We start from the raw sequence: 27,779 nt of genomic DNA, 5'->3' as shown, positions 1-27,779 counted from the left end.
TTATCTATTTCATACATGTCATCCCAAGAATATAGTTGCACTCGTACTTTAAATAATGGGTCAATTAAATTCCTTAACTTTGCACATACGAGTCAATTGAGCCCCTCATTTTAAAACCGTCCAAATAAGTTATAGAAACACCTAAAATTACAAGAAAACATATTCACGAACAATTAAAAATCTAAAACTAGGCCAAGAAAACACCTAACACTAGGCCAAGAGCTCCTCGTTACAGGCTCCCTCTTGCGGTAAGAATTAAATTCACGATCTCCCGTTTGCGGTATGCAATCAAATTCATCATCTTAACCTACCATGCCATTGTTAACTCATCTTTTTATGATAGCTTTAATTCCTTGGATATCTCTTCTTCGCTGAACAAACGTAATGGTCCCATCAACATTGTTGCCAGTGCCCAATTCTATAGCAAATTATTACATCAAAGTATATGCAACCGTTGGATGTGTAGTGTTGGCTTGATCAGACGGTTCAGATGTTGCTTGGAATGACAATTGATTCGGAATGCCAAACACCCACAAGTTGTTGCCTCAGTTGGGCTGGACTGGTATACTATTGTTGACAAGAACAATGGGCCGCGAGAATTAATGATGTTGGAAGCCCGTCAGGCCCATTCATCGTAAGTGTAATGTAGACCGTCAAGGAGGGAGGGACCCTGTTTGTTTGAATGGCCGCAATTGCACCCCTCAACTTTTATTTTTTCAAAATTGACTCTTTTAAAGTTAACCCCTTTAAGTTATATTCTATTATTTTTCTCATATAAATTTTATTAATTCATAGGTTTCTCCCCAAAGTTCTTGAGCTTCCTCATTTTAACTACGGGTGTCAATCGATCGGTATGGTCGGTTATTTGGTATATTCATCCCCGGGTAGAAAGTTTGGTTTTTTCATTAATGAAAACCAATCACCAATCGGTTTTTGTAATAGTGAGGTTATAACCGACCATTCGACTTTGGTCGGTTTGGTCGGTTTTTCGGTTAATACCTCAATTTAGAATAAATACATCCATAAAAAAATCCGCAATCAATACCTGAATCAAACTATTGAATTCGTAGCATTCTATTAATAGCAGCTAAATCTATTGCTGTGACAATATAGTGACCAGATTTTGTACGAGGACCATGCACCAGCACAAACTGCTGGTTGAATATGACATATTTTAACATCAGAACTCAGAAGCAGCTAAACAGTTGTTCATAGGGGTGGGGGGGATTCGATACCAGAGCTTAGGCGGGCAATAAGGCCATTGATTAACCCAGTTTGTTATTTACTTGTCATCATGGTCAATAGATGCATCGGAAAAGTTACTTGCTCTGCTGCTGGATTACACTTGCACCGTGCATACCAAGAATGTTAAGAGGCTGGAAAAAACTTTGATTTTACTTTGGAAAATCCGGGACTTTTCCCTGCTTCTATTGGCCATGATGACAAGTAAATAACAGAACGGGAATGAGAAAAGATTCTAATAAGTTCAACGCCCCCCAAGGAGAACCATGTATCTTGCATTCTGATAAGTTTTTGATGTTCAACCTTAAGTGCATAAACTTCTTACCTTTGGTCATACAATTTACAATCAGAAATCTAGTCTCAAATTCAGCTTAAGATTTCAACTAAACTACCGTTGATTGATCGGATATGACAAAAACCCAGATAATATATGAAAACATGCTTCACTGGTCTGCTAAGATAATTTGAAGTTACAATGTGCCATGCTAGCAAAATAATAGACTAATAAGTAATAACGAGTCAAGCTTAACTTCACATATGCATAGGACTCTGCCCCTACGGAGGCGCAGTCGATCCTTTCAGGAATTTGGGAGTCTAGAAATAAACAAAGTAAAATTTTTTACCTCCCCGAATTGGAGCAAATAAGACTATATCTTCTTTGCAGAGGCTCTTTCTTCGACAACAGCTCCTGCAAGATTTGAAATTTGTTGTATCAGTATTGAGAAACGTCTTTGGGAAACAAAAAACCGTCCTGCATATAAATCACAAATGGAAAAATTCACACTAATCAGAACCAAAGACAGAATATTACTGTCTTCATCCTTTGGACAGGTCCAGAAACTCATACATTAAAGCCCCCAGCATAAACTCTCAACCTAGTTTCAACGACACAGGCCACAACATAACTGTGTAAAGCTTATATTTTAAGCGGGAACAGAAGCTCTTTCTACAGAGACTTGTATTGGCAACTTGTCCTTGAAAGCTAACATCTTGTTTAATGCACCGATGTATGCCTTGACACTTGAAACAACAATGTCCATTCCAGCCCCAGTTCCGCTAAATGTTCGCTGAACTTCTTCACTAGTTAAAGCATGAGTAGATGTTTGCTGGTTGTCTCTGCGAATTAGAACGCGGGTGGTGACTATTGCATCAATGCCTTCTGTAACAGCATTCATGGAATACTCAAGAAGTGTTACAGGCTCCTTCACAATGATGTCAACAGCCTTGTAAGCTGAATCTACTGGCCCAGTTCCCACAGAACAAGCAACACGCTCTTCCCCATTAGCGTGAATGAGTTTAACGGTTGCTGTAGAGAGACCAAGAGTTCCACATGTAACCTGCACCTCAAGAAGCTTCCAAACAACTTCTGGCTGAAACACTTCATCTGATATCAATGCTATTAAGTCAGCATCAGTGACTCTCTTCTTCTGTTCAGCAACTGCTTTGAAACGCCAAAAGATATTACCAAGTTTCTCATCATCTATCTCATAACCAAGCTCCTTCAAGCGATCTCTCAAAGCATGGCGTCCACTAAGTTTTCCAAGGACAATACCAGCTTCATTGGATCTTTCAAGCCCAATATCTTCAGGAGATATAATTTCATAAGTACCTTTGTGCTGTTAAAATATGATTCAAAGTTGGTTTTTATTAATTTATTTATTATTGAGTCATAGTGGTGGACTAAGTCTTAAACTACTCCACGTTGTTATTTTTATTGTTAGTTGTTGTGTTTGTTAATAATGCCTAGTTTTTCTCATTTGTTAGTAGTGGCAGGTATCTCTCAAATTAGTTGAGGGTTAATAGGAGTTTGTTGAGTCTGTAAGCCTATATATATAGGCACGTTTGGTTTTGTTATTTGTAATAAGAAATATCTAAGTTCTAAGTTCTCTTCACGTATCAAAACTCTTGTGTATACTCTGTTCTCACTGGCAGAGACTGAGTTTTCTCTTTATTTGTTAGCTTTACTTCCAACAAATTGTGGTATCGGAGCCCGGGTTCTATCATACTCGGTGTCTATCATGGCTGTCAATGGCGCTTCCATAAGCATGTCCCAGCCACAAATTCCTATTTTCAAGGGGGAGCAGTACGATTTTTGGAGCATTAAGATGAAGACTTTATTTAAGTCTCAAGATCTTTGGGACTTGGTGGAAAATGGGTATGCTGATCCAGATGACGAGCAAAAATTGAAGGAAAACAGAAAGAAGGACTCCAAGGCATTGTTCTTCATTCAACAAGCTCTCCATGACACAATATTTTCAAGAATTGCTGCAGCAACCACATCTAAGGAAGCTTGGATGCTACTGCGCAATGAGTATCAAGGTTCCTCAAAGGTAATTACTGTGAAACTTCAATCACTCCGCCGTGAGTTTGAAACGTTATTCATGACAAACAAAGAATCTGTGCAAGATTTTCTCTCAAGAGTAAATGCAATTGTTAGTCAGATGAAGTCATATGGTGAGAAAATTAATGATGAAACTGTAGTTGCTAAAGTCTTGAGGAGTTTGACTCCAAAATTTGATCATGTTGTTGCTGCAATTGAGGAATCAAAAGATTTATCTGTTTTTTCTTTTGATGAGCTAATGGGTTCTTTGCAAGCACATGAAGTAAGGATTAATAGGTCTGGTGAAAAATCCGAAGAAAAAGCATTTCAGGTGAAGGGGGAGCTGTTTACTTCAAAAGACAGAAATGAAGTGTCAGAAGGAAGAGGACGAGGTCGTGGTGGTTTTCGCGGCAGAGGTCGTGGTAGATATAATGGCACAGGCAGGTTTGGTTGGCAAGGTGATCAAAGGCAGTCACATGGTGAGAACAAATTTCACCGAAGTGGAATTCAGTGCCATTTTTGTAAAAAATTTGGGCACAAAGAAGCAAGTTGCTAGAAAAAAGAGAATCAAGCAAGGTTTGTAGAAGAAAAAGAGGAGGAGAGTAAGTTGTTTATGGCTTGTTTTCATACTAGCGGTGTATCAAATGGTGTTTGGTTTTTAGATAGTGGATGTTCTAATCATATGTGTGGCATGAGATCAATGTTCAAAGACCTTGATGAGTCTAAAAAGTTGCAGGTTAGACTTGGAGATGATAAGCAAATTCAAGTTGAAGGGAAAGGTACTGTTACCGTCAAAACAAGTCATGGTCAAGTTAAATTTCTCCATGATGTTTTCTTTGTTCCTAGCTTGGCTCATAATCTGTTGAGTGTTGGACAATTGATGGCTGGTGGATATTCAATTTTATTTGATGATGACATGTGTGTTATTAAAGACAAGGAATCTGGTCAGACTATGGTTAGTATTCATATGGCAGAAAATAAAATGTTTTCTCTCGAAATTTCATGCATGGATAACCAAGCTTGTATAGCTGCTAGTATGAAGGATAAGTCTAAATTATGGCATCAGCAGTACGGGCACCTCAACATCAACGGTCTGAAGTTATTGAGCCAGAAAGGTATGGTAGTTGGGTTGCCTAAAATTAACTCACTTGAAAATTTGTGTGAAGGATGCATATATGGGAAGCAATGCCGAAAGTCATTTCCAGTTGGACATGCATGGAGAGCCTCAGAATGTCTTGAGTTGGTGCATGCAGATTTGTGCGGGCCAATGAACACGGAGTCACTTGGTGGGAGTCGGTATTTTGTATTATTCACGGACGACTATAGTCGAATGAGTTGGGTCTATTTTCTGAAGAATAAGTTAGAAACTTTTGAAACCTTTAAAAAATTCAAAGCACTTGTTGAGAAAGAAAGTGGCAGATGCATTAAGGCCCTCCGCAGTGACCGAGGTGGTGAGTTTTTATCTAATGAATTTAATGTCTTTTGTGAAGAGAATGGCATTCGCAGGGAATTAACCGCACCTTATACACCGGAGCAAAATGGAGTTGCCGAACGTAAGAATCGGACTGTTGTTGAGATGGGGAGAAGTCTACTCAAAGCAAAGGGAGTTCCAAATAATTTTTGGGCCGAAGCCGTTTCCACAACAGTTTATTTGCTGAATATTTCTCCAACAAAAGTTGTTTTGAATCGGACTCCGTATGAAGCTTGGAAATGGACAAAGCCTCGGGTAAGCCACTTAAGAGTTTTTGGGTGTATTGCTTATGCTTTGGTAAATTCTCATTATCGCCAAAAACTTGATGAGAAATCAGAAAAATGTATTTTTGTTGGTTATTGTCCACAATCCAAAGCATACAGAGTATATAATCCTCTTAGTGGCAAAGTGATTATAAGTAGAAATGTGGAGTTTGAAGAAAGTGCAGGTTGGAATTGGAGTGGTGATATGGCAGAGTCTCAAAACCAAGTTCCAATGGAAAATGAAGGAGCGGATCTCATTTCTTCATCTCCTACAAGTTCAGATGGCAGTGACATTTCTACAACTCTAAGTAGCAGTTGTCCCGCAACTCCAAACAAGTCCGGTTCCTCTCCTTCAAGTGATTCTTCTGAAACTCCTCCAAGAAAGTTTAGATCTTTGAGAGAGATCTATGAATCTTGCAACTTTGCCTTGTATGTCGCGGATCCAACGAGTTTCGAAGAGGCGGCAGAAAATGAAGAATGGTGTCATGCAATGGATGAAGAAATTTTGGTTATCCAGAAAAATGAAACATGGGAGCTAGTAGACTTGCCTGAAGAAAAGAAGGCTATTGGGCTAAAATGGGTGTTCAAGACAAAGTATCATGCTGATGGGAGTGTACAAAAATACAAGGCCCGGCTTGTCGCAAAAGGGTATGCACAACAACAAGGTATTGATTTCGATGAAACTTTCTCTCCTGTTGCTCGGTTTGAAACTGTGAGATTGCTTTTGGCTTTTGCTGCTCAATTACATTGGCCCATTTATCAGTTTGATGTTAAGTCAGCATTTTTAAATGGTGAATTAGAAGAAGAAGTTTATGTTAATCAACCTGAAGGGTTCATAGTAGATGGCAAAGAAGAGAAGGTTTACAAGTTAAAAAAGGCTCTCTATGGACTGAAGCAAGCTCCACGGGCATGGTACAGTAAAATTGATTCTTATTTTTGTCAAAATGGGTTTGAAAGAAGTGATAATGAGCCTACTCTTAATTTGAAGAAGCAAGGTAAAAATGACCTTTTAATAGTTTGTCTATACGTTGATGATATGATTTATATGGGGTCATCTCACTCTCTTATAGATGAATTTAAGGCCAGCATGATGCAAAGTTTTGAAATGTCAGATTTGGGTTTGCTGCATTATTTTCTTGGGCTTGAAGTGAAGCAAGAAGAAGCTGGGATATTTCTTTCACAAAAGAAATATGCAACTGATATTCTCATGAGATTTAATATGTTGAAATGCAATGTGGCACCCACTCCCATGAACGTGAATGAAAAGTTGCTACTTGAAGACGGTACAGGGAAGGCTAATGCAAGAAACTTCAGAAGTTTAGTAGGTGGCTTAATTTATTTGGCACATACTAGGCCAGATATCGCATTTTCCGTTGGTCTTGTTTCCAGGTTCATGCATAGTCCCACACAACAACATTTTGGTGCGGCAAAGAGGATCTTGCGTTATATTGCTGGGACAGTTGACTATGGAATATGGTATTCTCATGTGAATGATTTTAGATTGCTTGGCTTTACTGATAGCGATTGGGCAGGTTCGGTAGAGGATAGAAAGAGCACATCTGGCAACATGTTCAGTCTTGGATCTAGTGCGATCTCTTGGAGCTCAAAGAAGCAAGCAACAACAGCTTTATCATCATCAGAAGCAGAATATGCAGCTGCAACTTCTTCAGCTTGTCAAGCGGTTTGGTTAAGGAGACTACTTGAAGATCTTTGTCAAGAGCAAAAGCAAGCAACTGAAATATTTTGCGACAACAAAGCAGCTATTGCTATGACAAAAAACCCAGCTTTCCATGGCAGAACAAAGCATGTTGAAATTCGGCACCACTTCATTCGAGATTTGGTGGCAAAAGGAAGTATAACTATGAAGTTTTGTAGCACAGAAGAGCAGGTGGCAGATATATTTACCAAGTCACTCCCCTATGGTAAACATGTCTACTTCATATCACTACTTGGTGTGTGCGACTTTGAATCAAGGGGAAGAGTTAAAATATGATTCAAAGTTGGTTTTTATTAATTTATTTATTATTGAGTCATAGTGGTGGACTAAGTCTTAAACTACTCCACGTTGTTATTTTTATTGTTAGTTGTTGTGTTTGCTAATAATGCCTAGTTTTTCTCATTTGTTAGTAGTGGCAGGTATCTCTCAAATTAGTTGAGGGTTAATAGGAGTTTGTTGAGTCTGTAAGCCTATATATATAGGCACGTTTGGTTTTGTTATTTGTAATAAGAAATGTCTAAGTTCTAAGTTCTCTTCACGTATCAAAACTCTTGTGTATACTCTGTTCTCACTGGCAGAGACTGAGTTTTCTCTTTATTTGTTAGCTTTACTTCCAACATGTGCTTCAGCATTCCGTCTTGATGGATACCGCTTTCGTGAGCAAAAGCATTTGCTCCAACAATAGCCTTGTGTGGCTGTAAATGCAATCCTGTGTAATCTTCTACCATCTTGCTTGCCATAGTGATATGCCTTGTATTGATTCCGGTATAAAGTCCCCCCAAAACATGCTCTCCGCGACAATTTATTGCCATCACAACCTCTTCCAAAGACGCATTTCCAGCTCTTTCACCAATTCCATTGATTGTGCATTCCAATTGTCTTGCCCCTGCAGATGCCCCAGCTAGAGTATTGGCGGTAGAAAGTCCGAGATCATTCTGGCAATGTGTAGAGATAATAACATTCTCAACTCCTGGTGTGTTTGCTTTAATATCAGCAATCAACTGCGCAAATTCGCTTGGAATTGTTATACCAACCGTATCAGGGATGTTGAGAGTTGTTGCCCCTGCTTTTATTACTTCACCCAGGATCTCATAGAGAAATTCCCTCTCTGATCTACCGGCATCTTCTGGACTAAACTCCACATCGTCACAGCCCATGCTCCTAGCGAACTTCACCATCCTCCTCGCAATTTCAATCACCTCCTCCTTCGTCTTCCTCAACTTGTACTCCATGTGTATGTCGCTAGTAGCTATAAACGTGTGTATTCTAGGCCGCTTCGCGTACTTCACAGCATCCCAAGAAGCCTTGATGTCCTTCTCATTGCACCTCGATAACCCGCAAATCACAGGGACATACCCATCCTCGTCCACGGCGTTGCCAACTTCATGCGCAATCATCTTCACCGCCTCAAAGTCCTCCCGAGATGCGGCAGGGAATCCGGCTTCAATGATGTCCACGCCAAGCTTGGCAAGCTGGCGGGCAATGTCGATCTTCTCCTTGGCAGTGAGAGTGGCGCCCGGGGACTGCTCTCCATCACGGAGTGTTGTGTCAAAGATGCGGACATATAAAGGGTCATCGATGCGATTAGGAATGTACTCCGGCCGACGGCGGCGGCGAGGAGGAGGGGAGGAAGAGGGAGGCGATTGATGCTGGGAGCAAGAGATGGAGAAAGCGGTTGGTTTAGAGGAGAAGTGAAGAGCGAGACGGGCTATTGACTTCTGTTTGTACAGAGAGAGGACGGACCTGGCGGCGGTGGCGGTGTTAGTGGTGGTTGGGGCTTTAGGGCTAGATTTGGAAATGGAGAATTTAGAGGCTGTAGTGCAAGACGCCATTTTAACAGTTCTGAAGGAAAAGAAGAAGATTAAACCCAATCTATAGAGAGAGAGACTTACGAGGTTTTACTTGGATAATATAATTTCAAAAAAAAGAAGAAGAAAAGACAGCCGTGCTCCAATTTGGTTACTTTAAATTGAAAAATTGTATGGAGTTATAAAAATGGAACAAATTTATTATCGTCTTGAAACGTTTGAATAATCGATGATAAAATTGAAAGACGGTCAATTTTTCAATGGTGACCATAATGTAAGGGTTGCACCATAATTTTTAATAGGCTTTTTCGACGCGAGTCAAAGGAAAATCTTGAATTGATGAATTCTGAGCGAGTTTACCGTTTATGATGGAGTATGATGATTCATGGTATAGAGACTTGTGACTGTCAATGAAGACAATGTTATAGCAAAGGCTATGAAATTTTTTAATAAAGGTATAGTTTCTTAGGTTTGATCAATAAATTTGGAATCTATTAGGATTGTGTGGAGGTAAAATATATTGCTTAGTATGTGGTTACTGGAGTTGTCGTTCGGATAATTCGGATACTTAAAGTGATAAAGGGGTCTTATTGGACGTCTAAATCGAGGAAGGTTGAAGATCTGTTGGACAATTGATAGATGTGACTGGACAATTGCACTAAAAACATGTCTGAAAATTGTTGTCCTCGATTAAGTGGGTGTCTGGAGGGTTAACAGAACTGCAATATTTTTCTACAAATAAGAAAAATACAATATTAAACCCCAATTTATGGAGAGAGACGTGTCAGGTTTAAGAAGGTTTTGTAATAAATGACATCGAAAAATCTTAACCACAACCCTTGTTCTTTGTGCCTATTACATAGAGGCCCCTTACAGTTTTGAAATTTATAAAATTTTACCCTTGTGTTTTACTTGGATATTGATCACAAACCAGTATATACATAGGGGTGGCAACAAAATTGGTTCCGGATAAGATAATTTCACGTGTTTATAAAATATTTACATGTTCAGAACTTCACTCGGATTAGATTTCTGATGTACTTAATTGATCAAATCTGGATTAATTTAAATTTAGACAAATTAACCGGACAATAATCTAATCCGAGTTAGGGTCCAAACAAAGAAACTAGACAATATTTTTGTGTTTGGACCAGGACTTTAAACAGGACAAAAAAATGTGTTTGAATCTAGATTTCGGGCATATAACTTATGTTCAAACTTGATTTAATCTGAGTCGGACAAATCGATTATCCAGACGGCATAAAGTTACGTGTGATCCATCATAATTTGCAAAAAAACCCCACATAAGCAAGATTGGCCATCATCGAAAGATTAGTCCTTTTCAATTTAGTCACCGAAACTGAAAATTTTTACCTGAGTTACTAACATAGAACAAATTTCAACTTTAGGCTACTGACTTAAAATGTTTCAAGATTCGGTGATGAAATTAAAATACAGCCAACCTCTCGGTAAGGACAAGTTATATTATCCCTTAAATAAATATCAAATTAGTCCTGCTTCATCCTCACCTAACACAATTTTGAGGTATTAGAGTTGCTAAATAAGAATTACAATCTAGAAAGACTTAATAAAATAATAAAACAATCCCATTTGAGATTTACAAGTTGTTTAGCTTTGTTTGAAAATGATGTCTTACCTCTTTCAATCAATTTGAGAACAATTCGAGCTATTATGATCCAAAACGTTTTAGCTGTTTTGTATGAGGATTACAATCCATCACAATTTGACCAAAATGTCTATCTAACTATACCATAATCGTAACAGCCCCACCTCTATGTTTGCACTAGTAACAATTTATCCGTTTTGAGCTACATGGAATCACTTGTCAATTAAGGGAAACTACTCCATCTAACAGGATTCACGTTCCTAATAATGCCTAGAACACACCCAGATCCAGTCTTTATTTCCCATACGTATACGTATACATATACATATACAACAACATGGAATCTACTCATGAAATCACTTGTCAATTAATGGAGACTACTGCATCAAACTTATCAGCCAAGGCTGGTACCCTGAAATCTGCAATTTGGAGATTGTCAACATTAAGTTTCTTGAAATTACTGGCCTTTCTGTTCAACATGAACTTGCCCCAATTGTATTCTTTGTACTTGGCAGGATTTTCCTTGCTAGTGAGCTCCTCCAGAGGCTTCACCACAGTGTAGTGTGCCGGACCGAAGAAAAATGGAATGGAAAATCTTTCCTTCTCAGAGTTCACCACCACCCTATGCTCCACACTCTCATATCTCTCATTGCTCCAAACCTGCAAGTCATTCAATCCATACACAATATTTTATATTCACCATTACGACGAGGAACTATGGACTTTTGACCCATATATATAAATCTCGGATACATGGATCGTCCCATTCTCCCTAAAGACCTTGTCAAGTCGCGGGTGTAAATGCTTTTACATTGAATGTTTTGAAGTTTTGGTACCTGAATAATGTCACCAACATTGATGATATAAGCATCTGGTGTAGGCTTGACTCGGACCCATTCTCCGTCTGTTTTTGGCCTAACTTCGAGCCCTCCGACATTGTCTTGAGTAAGGATGGTCAAGCTGGTAGCGTCTTTGTGTCGGCCAACGCCCAAAGCCAAGTCAGGAGCAGGGCAAGGTGGGTAGTGATTGAGCCTAATGAAGGTGGTTTGGTGTTTGAAAAAGCCGTTGAACCTATCTGCTGGTAAGCCTAAGCTCAATGCAATAAGTTCTAACAACTTGCAAGCTAGTTTTTGCGCCTCTTTAGCGTATTCTTCACAAACTTCCCTGTTCAAATTAAGCAGTTTATCGGATCATATTCGCTTAAATCTTGACTATAGAAAAGCAAAGATGGAAGTATACAGGGAGAGAATTCTATGTTCTTCTACTAATAATTGGCGAAACCATATTTTATACCCTCAAAGTTTCATACTTTTCTCGTTTCCATCCTTGAAATTTAAAGTTTCCGGCTTTCATTCATCGGCACAGTGATTTCGGGACATAAACAACTAATTTTTTGAAACTTTAAGGATATTTGGGGAAAATTTTAAACTTCATTGATAGAAATGAAAAAAGTTTGAAACTTTGAGGGTATAAAGTATAGTTTAGCCACTAATAATTTGGATGTCCTCTTTGGGATCCAATTAATGTTGATATATCGATTTACCCTCAAGACTTTATTCTTCATGGGTCGTTGTTAATATGAAAGGGTCTGAGCTTTGTTTATAAACCACTCGGTTGAGTTATGCTAGACCGATGTGAGATCTTGACACAGTATTCAACAAATACTTGCAAAAATCAAGCGACCAAAAACAAAAGGAAAACAAGAAAAAGAAGTAAAATCAAAATACCTCAGTTCAGGAGGGGAATCAGGCCAATGATTAAACCATTGTGTAACTTCATTATCATCAGGATCAGCAGAAGCGGGAACAAATGTAGGGTTTTGCAAACCAAAATCAAACACTTCTTTCCAATCCCTAACATTCTTAGTATTCTCAGCTTCATAATAACCCACCACACTCACCTCATCCCTCCTCACCTTCCTTTTCACCTCAAGAGGCTGATCAAAGAACTTCCGTGCCACTTCCTCAATCTTTCTACGCGAATCTATCGAAACACCATGGTTGATCACTTGAAAAAATCCCCAATTCTTGCAGGCATCACCTATCTCTGAAACAAGACCATCTAGTTGATGTGCTTGATCATGATCACCAGCTGAATTTAACACCGAGAGATCGATTACTGGGATCCCTTCGGCCTCGATTTTTTCGAGCTTTGGCCTGTGCTCTATGGATTGAATAAAAGCTGGATCAACTTCTCCCATTTTTGATGATATTTTTCTGGGTTTTTGGTTGTACACAAAAGGTGTTGATGAGGCTGTTTTTATACGAAGGTTTGTGTGTACTATTATGCAAGTTGAACCTGGACTGCTTTTTGGAAGGTGTTGGGAGGACTTGACGAAGTGAAGGGTAAGCTGTGACGTTTGTTGCTTGTGTCTGAAAATTCTTGTAATGAAAAGGATGCCATTTCGGCACCAAAGGTCTCCTCCAACATACATTGAGGGTAACGTACACCAAACACTTGCCAATAATTTAATTGGTTATATATCTTTTCGAACATAGGAGTAAGCTGGGTCATTATTTTCAAGTGGTTTGTACTGAGCCTCGACTCAATTAACTTGTCTAGCCTGACCTACGTTTGGACTTAGTTCCTATCCAAGAAGCATTGTTTTAAGAAACCGGCCGATATGTATCTGTTCAACCGACTACTGGACCACTCACCGATATAATTCAACTTAAAATACACAGTTGAAACATGCCGGTCAAAAATAATTGAATCGACCAGTTTGTCGTATGTGTTGAAAAAATATGTCAAAAATATTAGGGCAAATGTTATGGACACTCTGTGTGGATGAGACCATTTCTACATACACCCATTCGTTTTGAATTTGTAAGAATTGGACTCATGTACTCTGTTTTCGTATCATGCCTGGTTCTTCCGTCATTTGACTAATGGTGATGATGAAGCGATGTTGTTTTGACTTAATAAAATTGTAAATAAAATCCCAAATAAAATGATAAGTCATGACATGAAATCATAAGTATTAACCACTAAAGTAACATGATTTTTGTTATCCTTGTCTTCTACGTAATATATAATTATTATCTTTGTACCGCTCGACCGATTACACTAGCTATACCGCATACCAATCGCTTGATCTGCATGATTCCAATATTAGTATCTACAACATTCCCAGAAAGTACTAGCCTGCTGAAAAAAAGGGCCATATACACATTCGTAGACCATCATTAGATGGCTGGATCTTCTTTATCATGAAACTGTTAATGTGGTAAACGTCATGGGAAGGTATTGAGAGGAGTTAACCAAAGGGAAGTGCAAATATTTTTGTTTTGATAAGCGGTGACGTTTGTGGTTTTTAAAGTAAAAAATCTTGGGTTGAAAAAGATACCATTTCGGCTCTAAAGGTCTCCAAAATTAAGGATCCGCTTTAGTAGGGTTGTCCACCGAGTTGGGTTCTAAGTTATCAGACCGGGTTTGGTCCTACCCAGTGTTTTTTGACAAGGGAGTGATCCGCCTTGTAACCCTATTAAGAGTTTACCGGGTCACCGGATTTTGGGTTACACTGTGACACTTGAGGACCCAACAAATTCAAGCAGAAGAAGAAAAACAGATGCAAATTTGAGGCACAGGGCACTCACAATCACATAATGCAAGCAACAAAAGTTAAGGTAAGTGATAAAACAAAGCCAAATAGAGTGAAAGCAAGGCATTGTGTTCATTGAATCCTGAAGATTTCGTGAACAGTAAGTCACAAGAATCGGAGCTATCTCCTCCAACCGAAAGATTTCGTGAATCTCTGTTCATTGGTTTTGTTTTTTTCGATGAAGTTGGAGAGGAGGTTGGATTTGGTATATGGAGGTGGCAGTGTGGAAGCTTGGAACTGATGGTCGATGGGTATTGTTTGTTTCTATGATGGTGGTGGTTGTCATGTTCTAGAATATAGGTTTTGTTCTCTCTAATTTGGGCTTGGGCTTATTACGTTGCTTTCAGTATCAAACTAGAAATTGGGCCTTGTTCTCTCTTGTCCCTACCATCCATCACTCTATTAGTGCATATATTTGTGATATCCCACGTCGAAAATAAAACAAGAGAAGCTCAAGGAAATGCTTTAAAAGCACAAAGAGGTCTGCAGATATCAAATACTTTTGAGTTTTATCTAAATGTTATTTGTTATATCCGGGTTATCGGGCGACCTGATAGTCCGAAAAGTATAAAAATAACAACCCAAAACTCGATCCTATTATGAACTTTCCTGGCCGTGTCTGATTCGGACAGATAAAAAAGAGATTGGATCGGCCAAATAAGCCCTGGGTCGGTTCGATTATCGGGTCAGTTCGGGTTTATAAACCCGATGGACACCCCTAATATCTTGGGCCTCAAAATGAGATGATAAAAGAGAAAAAAAATGAAAACATATAGAGTTAAAAGTGTTTCACATAAAAGGATTTGAGAATTTTTTGCATGTAGAATGTGGGTTAATACATCTCATCAACCGAAAGATAGATGACGGACACCAAATAGTGTGTAGACTTACCTCAAGTATAAGGTAGTCAAAAAGTAATAAAATTGGTGAGATAGGTATCGAACCACAAGCAAGCAAATACAATTTGGTGGATGAATGCAAATAACTAACTAAAGAGTTAAACGCAAAAAATAACAAATAGAGTACCGAAAAGTGAAAGGTATCGAATGACTCGGTAGCATAAGTGTTTCATAACCAAATTAAAGCAAGAATAAAGAAAACAATTAAATAAAAGCTCTAGCATCTAATCATTCTTGATGGATGTTCAATTTTCATGCTTAAGGTATTATTGCAAACACACACATCCATGCACAATGAAATTATGCGATACCATTAATCATGTATATGCAATGAAAATTGGACATAAATACTTCAATTCAAACATGGAGACCATTGGGCCTCTTGGTTTATGAAGAACGCTAAGGGATAGTCACCTAAGCTTATGAATTAATGTTCCCCTTTGGGGCACGAATTTGATACCACCCTAGTTTCACACTCAAAGACTAATTAACCATAACTCTACCATATTCATTCCATAAATTTCACAACAACCAATCATCAATATACATAAACAATGACTATGCAATTGGCTCAAGTAATTTGGGAAATCGTGCATTGGACATTCAAGACTTCAATTCAAGTATGATAAATTAAATTATTAGATTCACGAAGATACTTAGCATACAACATACCAAGTTTTACGAATTAACATTCTCCCTTGGGGTCTAGCCTACTCGTTGATCCCGATTCACACTCCGAATCAAGAAAACACAACAATAGTATACCCATTATCTTGTTTTAGTTGACCCTCTCTTTTATGCCTTGCACCATTATGTTCCCGTACTTCTTAAAATATTTGGTTATTATTGAGATAGGGACTAAGTATTGATAACTATGTTAGGGATTATCATTGCTTTCTGGGTTTAATTTGGATGTTATTGACTGGATGCAGACTTTTTTATATTGTTGGTTTGTTGTAGACATTTTTTAAATTATCCATTTTTATTTTCTTCTGTTATGATTTTTTTTATTCTTAATTCGGGTTTGTGTTTAAATTTGTGAATTTTGGGAACGGATATCCGGTGTTGAAAATTTTAAGTGATAAACGGTTTTGAAATAGTTTCCGTGTTGAAAATTTAAATGGTTTTCTAAACAGTTTAGTAACAGTTTTTGTATATGGTAACTTAAATGGAAATGGTTTTGTTATTTCCTAAATGGAAGAGTACCCGACCCATTGTCATCCTTATGATCGAGTACCAAGACTTAAATAGAGAAAAGAAAACAGGCTTCACATTCCTAATAATGCTGGAGAACACATACATCCAGTCTTTATTTCCCATACATGATACAAACACAATAACATGGAATCACTTGTCAATTAATGGAGAGTCCTCCATCTAACTTACCAGCCAAGTCTGGTATCCTGAAGTCTGAAATTTGGATATTAGCAACACTACGTTTCTTGAAATTACTGTCCTTTCTGTTAACCAGAAACTTTCCCCAACTGTATTCTCTGTACTTGGCAGGATTTTCCTTGCTAGTGAGCTCCTCCAGTGGCTTCACCATGGTGTAGTGTGCCGGACCGAAGAAAAATGGAATGGAAAATCTTTCCTTCTCAGAGTTCACCACCACCCTATGCTCCACACTCTCATATCTCTCATTGCTCCAAACCTGCAAGTCATTCAATCCATATACAATATTTTACCTTCACTATTACGACGAGCAACTATCGGACTTTTGATCCACATAAATCTCGGATACATGGATCGTCCCATTACAAGTTATGCAAGTTCAGTAAATTGAAGTTTGAAAACTCTTGGTACCTGAATAATGTCACCAACATTGATGATATAAGCATTTGGAGTAGGCTTGACTCGAACCCATTCTCCGTCTGTTTTTCGCTTAACTTCGAGCCCTCCAACATCGTCTTGAGCTAGGATGGTCAAGGCAATACCGTCTTTATGTCGACCGACACCCAGAGTCAAGTCAGGAGCAGGGCAAGGTGGGTAGTGATTGAGCCTAATGCGGGTGGTTTGGTCCTTGAAGAAGAAGCCATTCAACCTATCTGCTGGCAAGCCTAAGCTTACTGCAATCAGTTCTAACAACTTATAAGCTAATTTTTCCACCTCTTTAGCGTACCCTTCACAAATTTCCCTGTTCAAATTAAGCAGTTTATCAGATCACATTCGCTTAATTCTTGACTGGTAAAGCAAAGATTGACAAAAAACGTGTCTTGTTAACGTCATGGGGTCTAGGCATTGCTTATAAACTACTCGACTGGATTATGCTAGACTGACGTGAGATTATAATCTTGACAGAATATCCAACAAATACTTGAAAAAATCAAGCTACCTAAAACAAGAGGAAACAAAAAAGAAATAAAATCAGATACCTTAGTTGAGGAGGGGAATCGGGCCAATGATTAAACCATTGTGTAATTTCATTATCATCAGGGTCAGCAGAAGCAGGAACAAGTGTAGGGTTTTCCAAACCATAATCAAACACTTCTTTCCAATCCCTAACATTCTTAGTATTCTCAGCTTCATAATAACCCAACACACTCACCTCATCCCTCCTCACCTTCTTCTTCACCTCAAGAGGCTGATCAAAGAACTTCCGCGCCACTTCCTCGATATTTCTACGTGAATTTATCGAAACGCCATGGTTGATCACTTGAAAAAATCCCCAGTTCTTGCAAGCATCACCTATCTCCGAGACAAGACCATCTAGTTGATGATCATCTGCTTGAACATGATTGTCAGCTGGATTTAACACGGAGAGATCGATTACTGGGATCCCTTTGGCCTCAATTTTTTCGAGCTTTGGCCTGTGCTCTATGGATTGAATGAAAGCTGGATCAACTTCTCCCATTGTTGATGATATCTTTCTTGGCTTTTGGTTGCCTACCAAAGTAGTGGATGAGCCGGTTTTATAGTAAGGTTGGTGTGTACTATTATGCAAGTTGAACCTGGACTGCTTTTTGGGAGGTATTGAAAGGAGTTAACCAAGAGTGAAGTTCAAACAAATTTGGGTTTGATAAGCTGTGACGTTTGTCCTTAAGTTCAATGGATGAATTGTAATTGTAATGGATATTGTTTTTGTATGAGAAAATTCTTGTGATGGAAAAGATGCCATTTCGGCATAATGATAAAATAATAGAAAGTTAATGATCCCCCACATCATATTTTGGGATTGGGAGGCTTGTTAAAAACCGAATGGTTAACTGAACGAACGGTTGGTTATTTTAAAAAAAAAAATTAGTGAAAACCAACCGAATAATCGGAATAACAGAGCAATCGGTCGTTAAAATCTTCCAAAAAAGTGAAACAAAAAAAATTAATTGTAACCGACCATTTGCACCCCTAATCTTAGTGGTTGCTAGTCTTTTCGGTTTTGTCTTGTCAACCAATACCTAGACGAGCAATGCTATAGACTTGGACTGATTTTTGATAAGCAGTGACGTTTGTCGTTTTTATATGTGAAAATTCTTGTGATGAAAAAGATGCCATTTCGGCTCTTTAAAAGTCTCCAAAATTAAGGTGTCACGTACACTTGGGTAGACCATCATTATTCATTAGATGGGTGGATCTTCTTTATCATGAAACTTTTGCAATGACTTGACCGATAACAATTGCATTTTTTGAGTTACCAAAGTGATCGGTATGGTAACAATATTTTGTATATGGTGATGAAAATCGTTGTCATAATAACCCTAATCATTATATGGTTAGATCTTCTTTATCATGAAACTTTTATCGTTTAAATATTCGATGAGCCTAAACTGATCTTCAAGGCCAGGTCGATCTCGGGACAGTCGTCGGGATCCGATCGATCCTATGACGGGTTTTTGAGTCGGGTGGAGCTATGGGCCTAGGACAGTCATTGGGGATCGGGTCAGTCCCGAGGGGGCTTCAGGGCTAGGTTGGTCTCAGGACGGTCTCAAGGCCAGGTCGGTCCTGGGACAATTTTTGAGATCGGGTCGGTCTTGAGATAATTTTTGGGATCTGGTCAGTCCTGGGACGATCTTCGGGGCCAGGTCATTGCTGAGACAATTTTTGGGGTCAGGTTAGTCTCGGGACGATCTTCAGGGTCGAGTCGATCCTGGGAAGGTCTTCTGGGCCTGGTTTGTCCCAGGATGGTCGTTGGGGTCAGGTCTGTCATCGGAAGGTCATGGGGGCCAGGTCGGTCTCGTGACAACCATCGAGGCTTGGTCGATCCCAGGATGGTCTTCGTGGTTGGGTCTGTCCTTGGATAGTCATCGGGGTCGGGTCTATCCTAGGATGGTGTTCGGGGTCGACTGTCGTAGGGGTCGGGTTGGTCTCGGGGCGGGTCTTCGGGGTCTGGTCGATCTCGGGCTAGGCTTCAAGGTTTGTTCGAGCCCTGGCCAAACTTCGGGCATTGTCTTTTTCTTTGAATCAAGAGTAGAGCTTCACAACATCTGGCATGACGATCTCATCTTGAATCATATTTATGTTTTCATTTTCTGTTTTAAATAGGCAACCAAACATGTAGTCAAATTTATGTTTTCATTTTTAGTTTTTTATTATTGTTTCATAATTTTTGGAAGTGATATCAAACAACACCTAATTGTTTCACATAAAAGGATTTGAGAATTTTTGGTATGTAGTATGTGGGTTAATACATCTCATTACCAAAAGATAGATGACTGTCATCAAATAGTATGTGGACTTTCCTCAAATGCTAGGTAGTCGGCAAATAATAAAATCGGAGAGATAATTGTTGAACCGTAAGGAAGCTAATGCAATTTTGGTGGATGAATGCAAACAATTAATTAAAGAGCTAAATGCAAAGAATAACAAATAGAGTGCGAAAAAATAAAAGGGACCAAATGACTCAATAGCATAAGTGTTTGATAACCAAACCAAAACAAGAATAAAGAAAACAATTAAGTAAAAGCTCTAGCCTCTTATTTTTCCCAGTGGATGTTAAATTTTCATGCTCAATGTATTATTACAAATACACACAACCATGCACAATGAAATTGTGTGATACCATTAATCATGCATATGCAATGGAAATTGAGCATAAAAACTTCAATTTAAACATGGAAGCCATCGGGCCTCTTCGTTTACGATGAATACTAAGGGGTAATCACCTAATCTTATGAATTAATATTCTCCCTTGGGGCACAGCTTTGTTAGCATCCTAGTTCCACACTCAATGACCAATTAACCATAACTCTACCATATTCATTCCATAAATTCCACAACAACCAATCATTAATATACATAAATAATGGCTATGCAGTTGGCTCAAGCAATTGAGGAAATCATACATTGGGCATTCAAGACCTCAATTCAAGTATGCTAAATTGGATTATTAGATTCACGATGAATACTTAGCATACAACATACAAACATTCTCGTCTCCTACCTTGCATTCCATACTTTACATTTCCATTATACTTGCTTTACCTAACCTTCTTCTGATTATTGACTTGACCGTCAAAGGCTCTTTGGGAGGCACCCCATTGGTGTCCAAGTCTTTAATCCTCAACATTGCTTTGTTCCCTAGGATCCACTAGAGCAGGCTCAAGATAAATTACGTTGACTGCCCCACGATTATAAATTCAGGCATCTATAGGAAGCACACCATCTGTTGGATGGAAGACCTCCCTCATTTTCACTCTAATTTGTTGCAAATAGTTTGTTTCCTTCTTTTTGTTATGCTTTTCAAGAGAGCTTGCGTGGAACATCTAACATTTATTATTTTTCTGCATCTAGAGTCATAATCATGAGGCAAAATTCTCTGTCTAATTTCCCATGGATGACAAATTCCTCGGTGGTATAATCAACTTTTATACCATGTCATGTAGAATAATTCATAATATAGAAAGACGTATACATTATGTGATTCATTGGATCTAATATTTCTGTTTGAAGCTCTAAACCATGGACTACAGCCTAGATAGATTTTAGGCAGTTGCGTGATCATTTACTGAAATGAATTGATATCTTCAGGATTTTGGAAACAGTTATCCGGTGTTTGAAAATTTTAAGTGGTAAACGGTTTTGGAACAGTTTGGGTGTCGGAAATTTAAATGGTTTTTTAAACAATTTTCGAGCGGTTTTTGTATAGGGTAGCTTAAACAGAAATGATTTTGATATTTCCTATATGAAAGGGTACTCGACCCATTGCCATCCCTATGCTTGAGTACCAACACTTTCGTAGAGAAAAGAAAACAGGATTCACATTCCTAATAATGCTGGAGAATCTTTATTTCCCATACATGATGCATATACAATAACATGGAATCACTTGTCAATTAATGGAGACTACTCCATCTAAAAGGATTCACATTCCTAATAATGCCTGTAACACACCCAGATCCAGTCTTTATTTCCCATACATATACATATACATATACATATACAACAACATGGAATCCACTCATGTAATCACTTGTCAATTAATGGAGAGTCCCCCATCTAACTCATCAGCCAAGTCTGGTATCCTGAAGTCTGCAATTTGGATATTAGCAACATTACGTTTCTTGAAATTACTACCCTTTCTGTTGACCATAAACTTTCCCCAATTGTATTCTCTGTACTTGGCAGGATTTCCCTTGCTAGTGAGCTCCTCCAGTGGCTTCACCATGGTGTAGTGTGCTGGACTGAAGAAAAATGGAATGGAAAATCTTTCCTTCTCAGAGTTCACCACCACCCTATGCTCCACACTCTCATATCTCTCATTGCTCCAAACCTGCAAGTCATTCAATCCATATACAATATTTCATCTTCACCATTACGACGAGGAACTATCGGACTTTTGACCCATATATATAAATCTCGGATACATGGATCGTCCCTTTACAAGTTATGCAAGTTGAGTAAATTGCAGTTTGAAAACTCTGGGTACCTGAATAATGTCACCAACATTGATGATATAAGCATCTGGGGTAGGCTTGACTCGAACCCATTCTCCGTCTATTTTTCGCTTAACTTCGAGCCCTCCCACATCGTCTTGGGCGAGGATGGTCAAGCTACTACCGTCTTTGTGTCGACCGACACCCAGAGTCAAGTCAGGAGCAGGGCAAGGTGGGTAGTGATTGAGCCTAATGAAGGTGATTTGGTCCTTGGAGAAGAAGCCATTCAACCTATCTGCTGGCAAGCCTAAGCTTAATGCAATCAGTTCTAACAACTTATAAGCTAATTTTTCCACCTCTTTAGCGTACCCTTCACAAACTTCCCTGATCAAATTAAGTAGTTTATCGGATCACATTCGCTTAATTCTTGACAAAAAAACGCGTTTTGTTAATGTCAGAGGATCGGGCATTGCTCATAAGCTACTCAGCTAGATTATGTTAGACCGATGTGAGATTATAATATAGACGGAATATCCAAGCTACCATAAACAAAAGGAAACAAAAAAGAAGTAAAATGAGATACCTTAGTTGAGGAGGGGAATCAGGCCAATGATTAAACCTTTTTGTAACATCATTATCATCAGGATCAGCAGAAGCAGGAACAAGTGTAGGGTTTTCCAAACCAAAATCAAACACTTCTTTCCAATCCCTAACATTCTTAGTATTCTCAGCTTCATAATAACCCAACACACTCACCTCATCCCTCCTCACCTTCTTCTTCACCTCAAGAGGCTGAACAAAGAACTTCCGGGCCACTTCCTTGATCTTGCTACGCGAATTTATCGAAACGCCATGGTTGATCACTTGAAAAAATCCCCAGTTCCTGCAAGCATTACCTATCTCAGAGACAAGACCATCTAGTTGATGATCATCTGCTTGAACATGATCATCAGCTGGATTTAACACTGAGAGATCGATTATTGGGATCGCTCCGGCCTCGATTTTTTCGAGCTTTGGCCTGTGCTCTATGGATTGAATAAAAGCTGGATCAACTTCTCCCATTGTGGATGATATTTTTCTTGTGTTTTTGTTGTCCAAATAAGTAGTGGATGAGCATGTTTTAAAGGGATAATGCTTGAGACTCTAAAAAGTGAACTCATTTGGTGTTGGATGTGAAGTGGGTCCTACATGTATGCTTTTAATCAATAACTATTTTAATACCACATAGATTTTAGAGATTTTTGAGGTGATATTGGAAGATCTCTAGTATTGTCCGTTTTATAGTAAGGTTGGTGAGTATTATTATGCAAGTTGAACCTAGACTGCTTTTTTGGGAGGTATTGAGAGGAGTTAACCAAGAGTGAAATTCAAACAAATTTGGTTTGATAAGCTGTGTCCATGATGAATTGTAATTGTAATTGATCTTATCCATGTATGTGAAAAATATTGTGATGAAAAAGATGCCATTTCGGCATAATGATAAAAATAATAGAAAGTTAATGAGCCCCTGCATTATATTTTGGGATTGGCCCATGTTAGTTAGGACTGTTAAAAAATCACTCGAATAATCGAATGGAGTGGTTGGTTATTTGTAAAAAAAAAAAAATTAGTGAAAACCAATTGAAATAACCACCAATAACTGATTGATTGGTCGTTAAATTCTTGTCAAAAAATTTTAAAAAAAAAAATCCGACTCATTTACACCCCAATAGTACTAGGTGACCCATATAGTTGTAGCTCATGAAAACCCAAGTATTTTAAACAAAATTTTAAAATGTTTTATAAAAAAATTACATATTCGGAATCAATACATAAAACTCTTTCTAAAAGGATTCATTGTCGATGAGCTTTATCGAATGGATTTTAATTTCATTATTTTTTTTCAATGAAATTTCAATTCTATTATTTTTTTCAAAAATAATGAAATCATAACTAAAACAATCAATTCTAAATTGTACTTTAAAAAACAATGAAATCTATATTAAAACAATAAATTTTAGATAATAAATTTTAACATAAAATATTGAAATAAATATATTTCACTGATTAAATCAATGAAATAAATTTTGTTGGGCTCTTATGGAGAACATGTCAGGACATGTCATTTTAATTTACACCCTTAATCTTAATGATTGCTGGTCTTTTCGATTTTGTCTTGTCAGTCAAAACCAAAACGAGCAATGCTATACACCTGGACTGCTTTTTGATAAGCAGTGACGTTTGTTGTTTTTGTATGTGAAAATTCTTGTTATGAAAAAGATGCCATTTTGGCTGTTTCAAGGTCTCCAAAACTAAGGTGTCACATACACCTGGGTAGACCATCATTATTCACTAGAAACTTTCATCAGGACGTGACCCGTAACAGTAACGGGTGCATTTATTGAGTTAACAAACAACAACAAGGGGCGGTGCCAAGGGGGTGCCCGGGACCTACAGCAGGTCCCGCTGTAATGTATTTTATAGGAAATAAAAAATTTTATTTTTATTTTTAAAAATCATAACATTGAATATTTTGAGTTTATATCCGATGGTCTAGAATTGTTGTGTCTTTTTCATGTTGAATTTGATTTTTGTTTCTAACAAAAGATATATCGTTGTGTTCGTTGCAATGAACACTACATATTTATGATTTTTAAAAATAAAAATAAAAATTTTTAATGTCAAAAAAGTATATTACAGTGGGGCCTGCTGTAAAAAAATTACAGCAGACCCCGGGCTTCGGTGCCAAGGGGGGTTATATTAGGTTGTAGCCCCCAACTTTTTTAGTTTTAGTATTATATATATACACTACACATATATACTACTACTACATAATATATATATATATGAAAATTCTCTTATGCGGATATCCATTAGTTATATTAATTTACGCATCTTAATATCATTATTGATTTGAAATATATGGAACTCAAAATAGTGGACCTCACTTGTCATTTCACTTTTGAAAACACATACAAAATGGAGTGCGTAAGTTATTAAATTGCGGACATCCGCATAAGAGAATTTCTATATATATATATCTATATATATATATATATATATATATATATATATATATATATATGTATATATATTACTACATATATAGATATATGTTTGTATAAATTTTTTATGTGAAAATATCTTTTTATGTGTATTTTTTTAGTAAATGTATATATGTTTGTATATTTAATCAATAATACATAATAATATTTATGTGTTCTAGCTAAACATTTATATATTATTTCATCTTACATGGTATTTGATTAATATTCATCAATTTTAATATACATGACCTTTTGGGTTACTTATGAGACCAAATATTAAGATGAATGCTTATCAATAATATCATTTCAATAAATTATATTGTTATAAAATAATCTTAAAAAAAAAATTTTGGGGCAACCCCTACTAAATTTTTCCAAGTATATCAAAATACAGTAGCCCACCTCAGCAACAATTAGTGATTTCACCCCTGTACCAAAGTGATCTTTATGGTAATAGTATTTTGTGTATGGTAACAATAACCATTATTATAACAACCCTAATCATTAGATAGTTGGATCTTCTTTATCATGAAACTTTTGCGTTTACATATTCGATATGAACCTAAATTTTAGCCTACCACATGATAAATTGTGCCAAAGCACAGTGCGATATAAGCCTAAATTCGGGCCATCATGTCCACACGCACAAAAGAATATACACAAGTTATTTGTGCACAAGTCTGATTATGTAGCAAACGTCAGTTTCTCAAAAGCAAGGCAAGAGCTATGCATTTTTTTTAATCACAGTAATGCGAACTGGGTTACTCTGATGCTTTGTAATGATGGATTAGGAGATTTTCCTTGGGGAGCTTCTTGTAGTTACTGAGGTTTCTGGAGGCAAAAAACTTCCCCCAATTGTGACCCTCATACTTGGCAGGGTTAAGTTCATTCACTAGCTCATCCAATGGCTTCACTGAGACATAGTGGGAAGGGAAGAAGAAGAATGGCATTGAAATCCTCTCCTTAACAGAGTTCACCACCACCCTATGCATTACACTCTCATATGCATCATTGCTCCAAACCTGCATTCCACATTAGCCATGACTTAATACTTTGTTTTTTTTGTTAACCGGGAAGGCCCAGTCCAATGGTCACTTTTGTGACCATTGGGTCGGTTTTAAGCCCGAGTCTGACTGCCATAGCTCGCACCACGACGATAGGCGCTTTAGTCCTAGCCGAACCCAGTGCGGGTAAGTGGCCAAAGCCCCAGAAGTGGGCTGCAAGCCTGCAAGGCCCATGGACCCTTAGGAAATGTCTCAGTTAGTTTCAAACTCCTGACCTTATGCATATTTAATCCTTAAGTCCAGAAAGGTAACCAACTAGGCTATCGCCCAATTGTTTTGACATGAATTGATTCATAGCAAATAAATGCAGGAGATGAAAAATGATTCACCAAGTTCAAAGAGAAATTTAATCACCGTACCTGAAAAATATCACCAAGATTGATGATAAAAGCATCTGGGATTGGTTGGACTCGAACCCATTCCCCGTCGGATTTACGCTGAACTTCTAGTCCTCCCACAGTGTCATCTGGAGTGAGCACTGTGAAGACACTCGCATCCTTGTGAGGACCAGCACCAAGAGCTAGGTGTGGAACAGGGCATGGAGGATAGTAATTCAGCCTGAAAATGCTGGTTTGGTCTTTGAAGTAGCCACGGCAACGGTCCGCGGGCAACCCCAAGCTCAAACATATGAGCTCCATCACCTTGTGCCCCAGTTTCTCTACTTCTTTAGCATACTCTTGGCAGACCTCCCTGCTCATCTCAATCATAAATTCAATAAATCAAGACATAAACATAGCATTTTACTGTAGTTTTTGCAGATTCCAACTAATTTCTCTGTAATGAGTGTTAGAAACAATAATGGACTCTTAGCCCAAACCTGACTATCATTATAAGATAATGTCCGTTTTCCCAAGTCCAAACCCAAGTCATCACAAGGTTTTCAAGACCTTACAGACTCCCTAGTCCAAACTTGACTTTCATTATAAGATATTGTCCGTTTTCTAAAGTCCAAGCCCAAGCCATCACAAGGTTTTTGGGACCGTCCAAGACCTTACAGACTCCCTAACCCAAACTTGACTATCATTATAAGATATTGTCTGTTTTCCCAAGCCTAACCCATCACAAGGCTTTCGGGGACTTCCAAGGCTCACGGCTTTAAAACACATTTACTAAGTCAAGAAAACCATAAACTTATAACATGTTCATTAAATCTTTATGTTAGCGATTTGGGACTTTTCTTAACAATGAGTTCATGACATCATGTAGTGTGCTCTAAAATGTTTGGGAATAAGCTTTGACTATGACTATTAACATTTTGAAGCAAAACCCATGAAGGATCAAGAGTTACCTGAAACCATGAGGGGATTCTGGCCACTGATTAGTCAAGATCCTTATCTCCTGATCATCAGGTTCAGGAGAGGCTGGGACCAGAGTTTGATCATCAACGAAGAAATCAAAGATCTCCTTCCAGTCCCTAACATTCTTAGTATGCTCACTGTCATGGTAACCCACCGGATTTGAATCGTCTCGCGCTACCTTCCTCTTCTCTCCCAAAGACTGGTGGAAGAATTCTTTGGACAACTTCTCCATCCTCTGACGCAAATCAAGTGGCACCCCATGATTGATGACTTGAAAGAAACCCCAGATCTTGGCAGCATCTCCAATCTCTAACACAAGTTGGTTGGTGTCATCGGATAGATTGATAACTGGGATTCCTTCTGCTTCATTGATGAGTTCAAGTTTTGGCCTGAATTCAGGATCTTGAATGAAGGTTGGATCAACATCTTCCATGGCAATATAGATTATCTAGAAAAATTGGTTTGTAGTTTTGTCTCTCTGCAGCATAAACATTGCCATTCTGCTGGAATTTGGTGCTTTCTTTTACATGTCAAAGATGGTTGTTGTAAATGTCAACAAAACAACATGGTCTGATTGGTATGGCCGTTTAGGTCACCTAATTCATGTTTTCGTCTCCAAATGGACTACCAATAATTA

At 38.1% G+C, this 27,779-nt stretch overlaps 5 protein-coding genes across 5 annotated transcripts; all 5 read right to left on the bottom strand.

Moving 5' to 3' along the window:
- Positions 1–1,651: 1,651 nt before the first annotated feature.
- On the bottom strand, positions 1,652–8,884 carry LOC120001240 (2-isopropylmalate synthase 1, chloroplastic-like). The gene is made up of 2 exons (XM_038849462.1): positions 7,634–8,884; positions 1,652–2,855 (listed from the first exon to the last, which is right to left on the bottom strand). The coding sequence occupies exons 1-2, from the start codon at positions 8,843–8,845 to the stop codon at positions 2,166–2,168; spliced, it is 1,902 nt and encodes a 633-aa protein (XP_038705390.1). The 5' UTR covers positions 8,846–8,884; the 3' UTR covers positions 1,652–2,165.
- A 1,713-nt stretch (positions 8,885–10,597) lies between these two features.
- Positions 10,598–17,912, bottom strand: LOC120001275 (protein DMR6-LIKE OXYGENASE 1-like). Its single transcript, XM_038849525.1, has 4 exons — positions 17,321–17,912; positions 16,752–17,082; positions 16,300–16,599; positions 10,598–10,808 (listed from the first exon to the last, which is right to left on the bottom strand). The coding sequence occupies exons 1-3, from the start codon at positions 17,797–17,799 to the stop codon at positions 16,303–16,305; spliced, it is 1,107 nt and encodes a 368-aa protein (XP_038705453.1). The 5' UTR covers positions 17,800–17,912; the 3' UTR covers positions 10,598–10,808; positions 16,300–16,302.
- On the bottom strand, positions 10,785–12,817 carry LOC120001276 (protein DMR6-LIKE OXYGENASE 2-like). The gene is made up of 3 exons (XM_038849526.1): positions 12,176–12,817; positions 11,285–11,612; positions 10,785–11,108 (listed from the first exon to the last, which is right to left on the bottom strand). The coding sequence occupies exons 1-3, from the start codon at positions 12,646–12,648 to the stop codon at positions 10,812–10,814; spliced, it is 1,098 nt and encodes a 365-aa protein (XP_038705454.1). The 5' UTR covers positions 12,649–12,817; the 3' UTR covers positions 10,785–10,811.
- Positions 17,913–21,098: 3,186 nt separating the features above from the next.
- Positions 21,099–22,840, bottom strand: LOC120001815 (probable 2-oxoglutarate-dependent dioxygenase At5g05600). The gene is made up of 3 exons (XM_038850285.1): positions 22,338–22,840; positions 21,808–22,138; positions 21,099–21,651 (listed from the first exon to the last, which is right to left on the bottom strand). Exons 1-3 carry the CDS (start codon positions 22,814–22,816, stop codon positions 21,355–21,357), a joined length of 1,107 nt encoding a protein of 368 aa, XP_038706213.1. The 5' UTR covers positions 22,817–22,840; the 3' UTR covers positions 21,099–21,354.
- A 2,438-nt stretch (positions 22,841–25,278) lies between these two features.
- On the bottom strand, positions 25,279–27,751 carry LOC120003023 (protein DMR6-LIKE OXYGENASE 2-like). The gene is made up of 3 exons (XM_038851914.1): positions 27,133–27,751; positions 26,204–26,534; positions 25,279–25,802 (listed from the first exon to the last, which is right to left on the bottom strand). The coding sequence occupies exons 1-3, from the start codon at positions 27,573–27,575 to the stop codon at positions 25,542–25,544; spliced, it is 1,035 nt and encodes a 344-aa protein (XP_038707842.1). The 5' UTR covers positions 27,576–27,751; the 3' UTR covers positions 25,279–25,541.
- Between the last annotated feature and the right edge of the window lie 28 nt (positions 27,752–27,779).

Source organism: Tripterygium wilfordii, chromosome 7 (genome assembly GCF_013401445.1).
Source record: "Tripterygium wilfordii isolate XIE 37 chromosome 7, ASM1340144v1, whole genome shotgun sequence".
NCBI classification, from domain to species: domain Eukaryota; kingdom Viridiplantae; phylum Streptophyta; class Magnoliopsida; order Celastrales; family Celastraceae; genus Tripterygium; species Tripterygium wilfordii.
This window is presented reverse-complemented; position numbering and strand designations above follow the sequence as displayed.

Bases quoted from the DNA above. Each gene is read 5' to 3' on its own strand.
- LOC120001240 (XM_038849462.1), bottom strand. From the start codon at position 8,845: ATGGCGTCTTGCACTACAGCCTCTAAATTCTCCATTTCCAAATCTAGC. The intron at 2,856-7,633 runs ATGTTGGAAGTA...TTTTAACAGCAC, and splicing joins AAGACGGAATGCTGAAGCAC to AAAGGTACTTATGAAATTAT.
- LOC120001276 (XM_038849526.1), bottom strand. From the start codon at position 12,648: ATGGGAGAAGTTGATCCAGCTTTTATTCAATCCATAGAGCACAGGCCA. The intron at 11,613-12,175 runs GTATTTTGATTT...TAATTTGAACAG, and splicing joins GATTCCCCTCCTGAACTGAG to GGAAGTTTGTGAAGAATACG. The intron at 11,109-11,284 runs GTACCAAAACTT...AATGACTTGCAG, and splicing joins ATGTTGGTGACATTATTCAG to GTTTGGAGCAATGAGAGATA.
- LOC120001275 (XM_038849525.1), bottom strand. From the start codon at position 17,799: ATGGGAGAAGTTGATCCAGCTTTCATTCAATCCATAGAGCACAGGCCA. The intron at 17,083-17,320 runs GTATCTGATTTT...TAATTTGAACAG, and splicing joins GATTCCCCTCCTCAACTAAG to GGAAATTTGTGAAGGGTACG. The intron at 16,600-16,751 runs GTACCAAGAGTT...AATGACTTGCAG, and splicing joins ATGTTGGTGACATTATTCAG to GTTTGGAGCAATGAGAGATA.
- LOC120001815 (XM_038850285.1), bottom strand. From the start codon at position 22,816: ATGGGAGAAGTTGATCCAGCTTTTATTCAATCCATAGAGCACAGGCCA. The intron at 22,139-22,337 runs GTATCTCATTTT...TAATTTGATCAG, and splicing joins GATTCCCCTCCTCAACTAAG to GGAAGTTTGTGAAGGGTACG. The intron at 21,652-21,807 runs GTACCCAGAGTT...AATGACTTGCAG, and splicing joins ATGTTGGTGACATTATTCAG to GTTTGGAGCAATGAGAGATA.
- LOC120003023 (XM_038851914.1), bottom strand. From the start codon at position 27,575: ATGGAAGATGTTGATCCAACCTTCATTCAAGATCCTGAATTCAGGCCA. The intron at 26,535-27,132 runs GTAACTCTTGAT...TGAGATGAGCAG, and splicing joins GAATCCCCTCATGGTTTCAG to GGAGGTCTGCCAAGAGTATG. The intron at 25,803-26,203 runs GTACGGTGATTA...TGTGGAATGCAG, and splicing joins ATCTTGGTGATATTTTTCAG to GTTTGGAGCAATGATGCATA.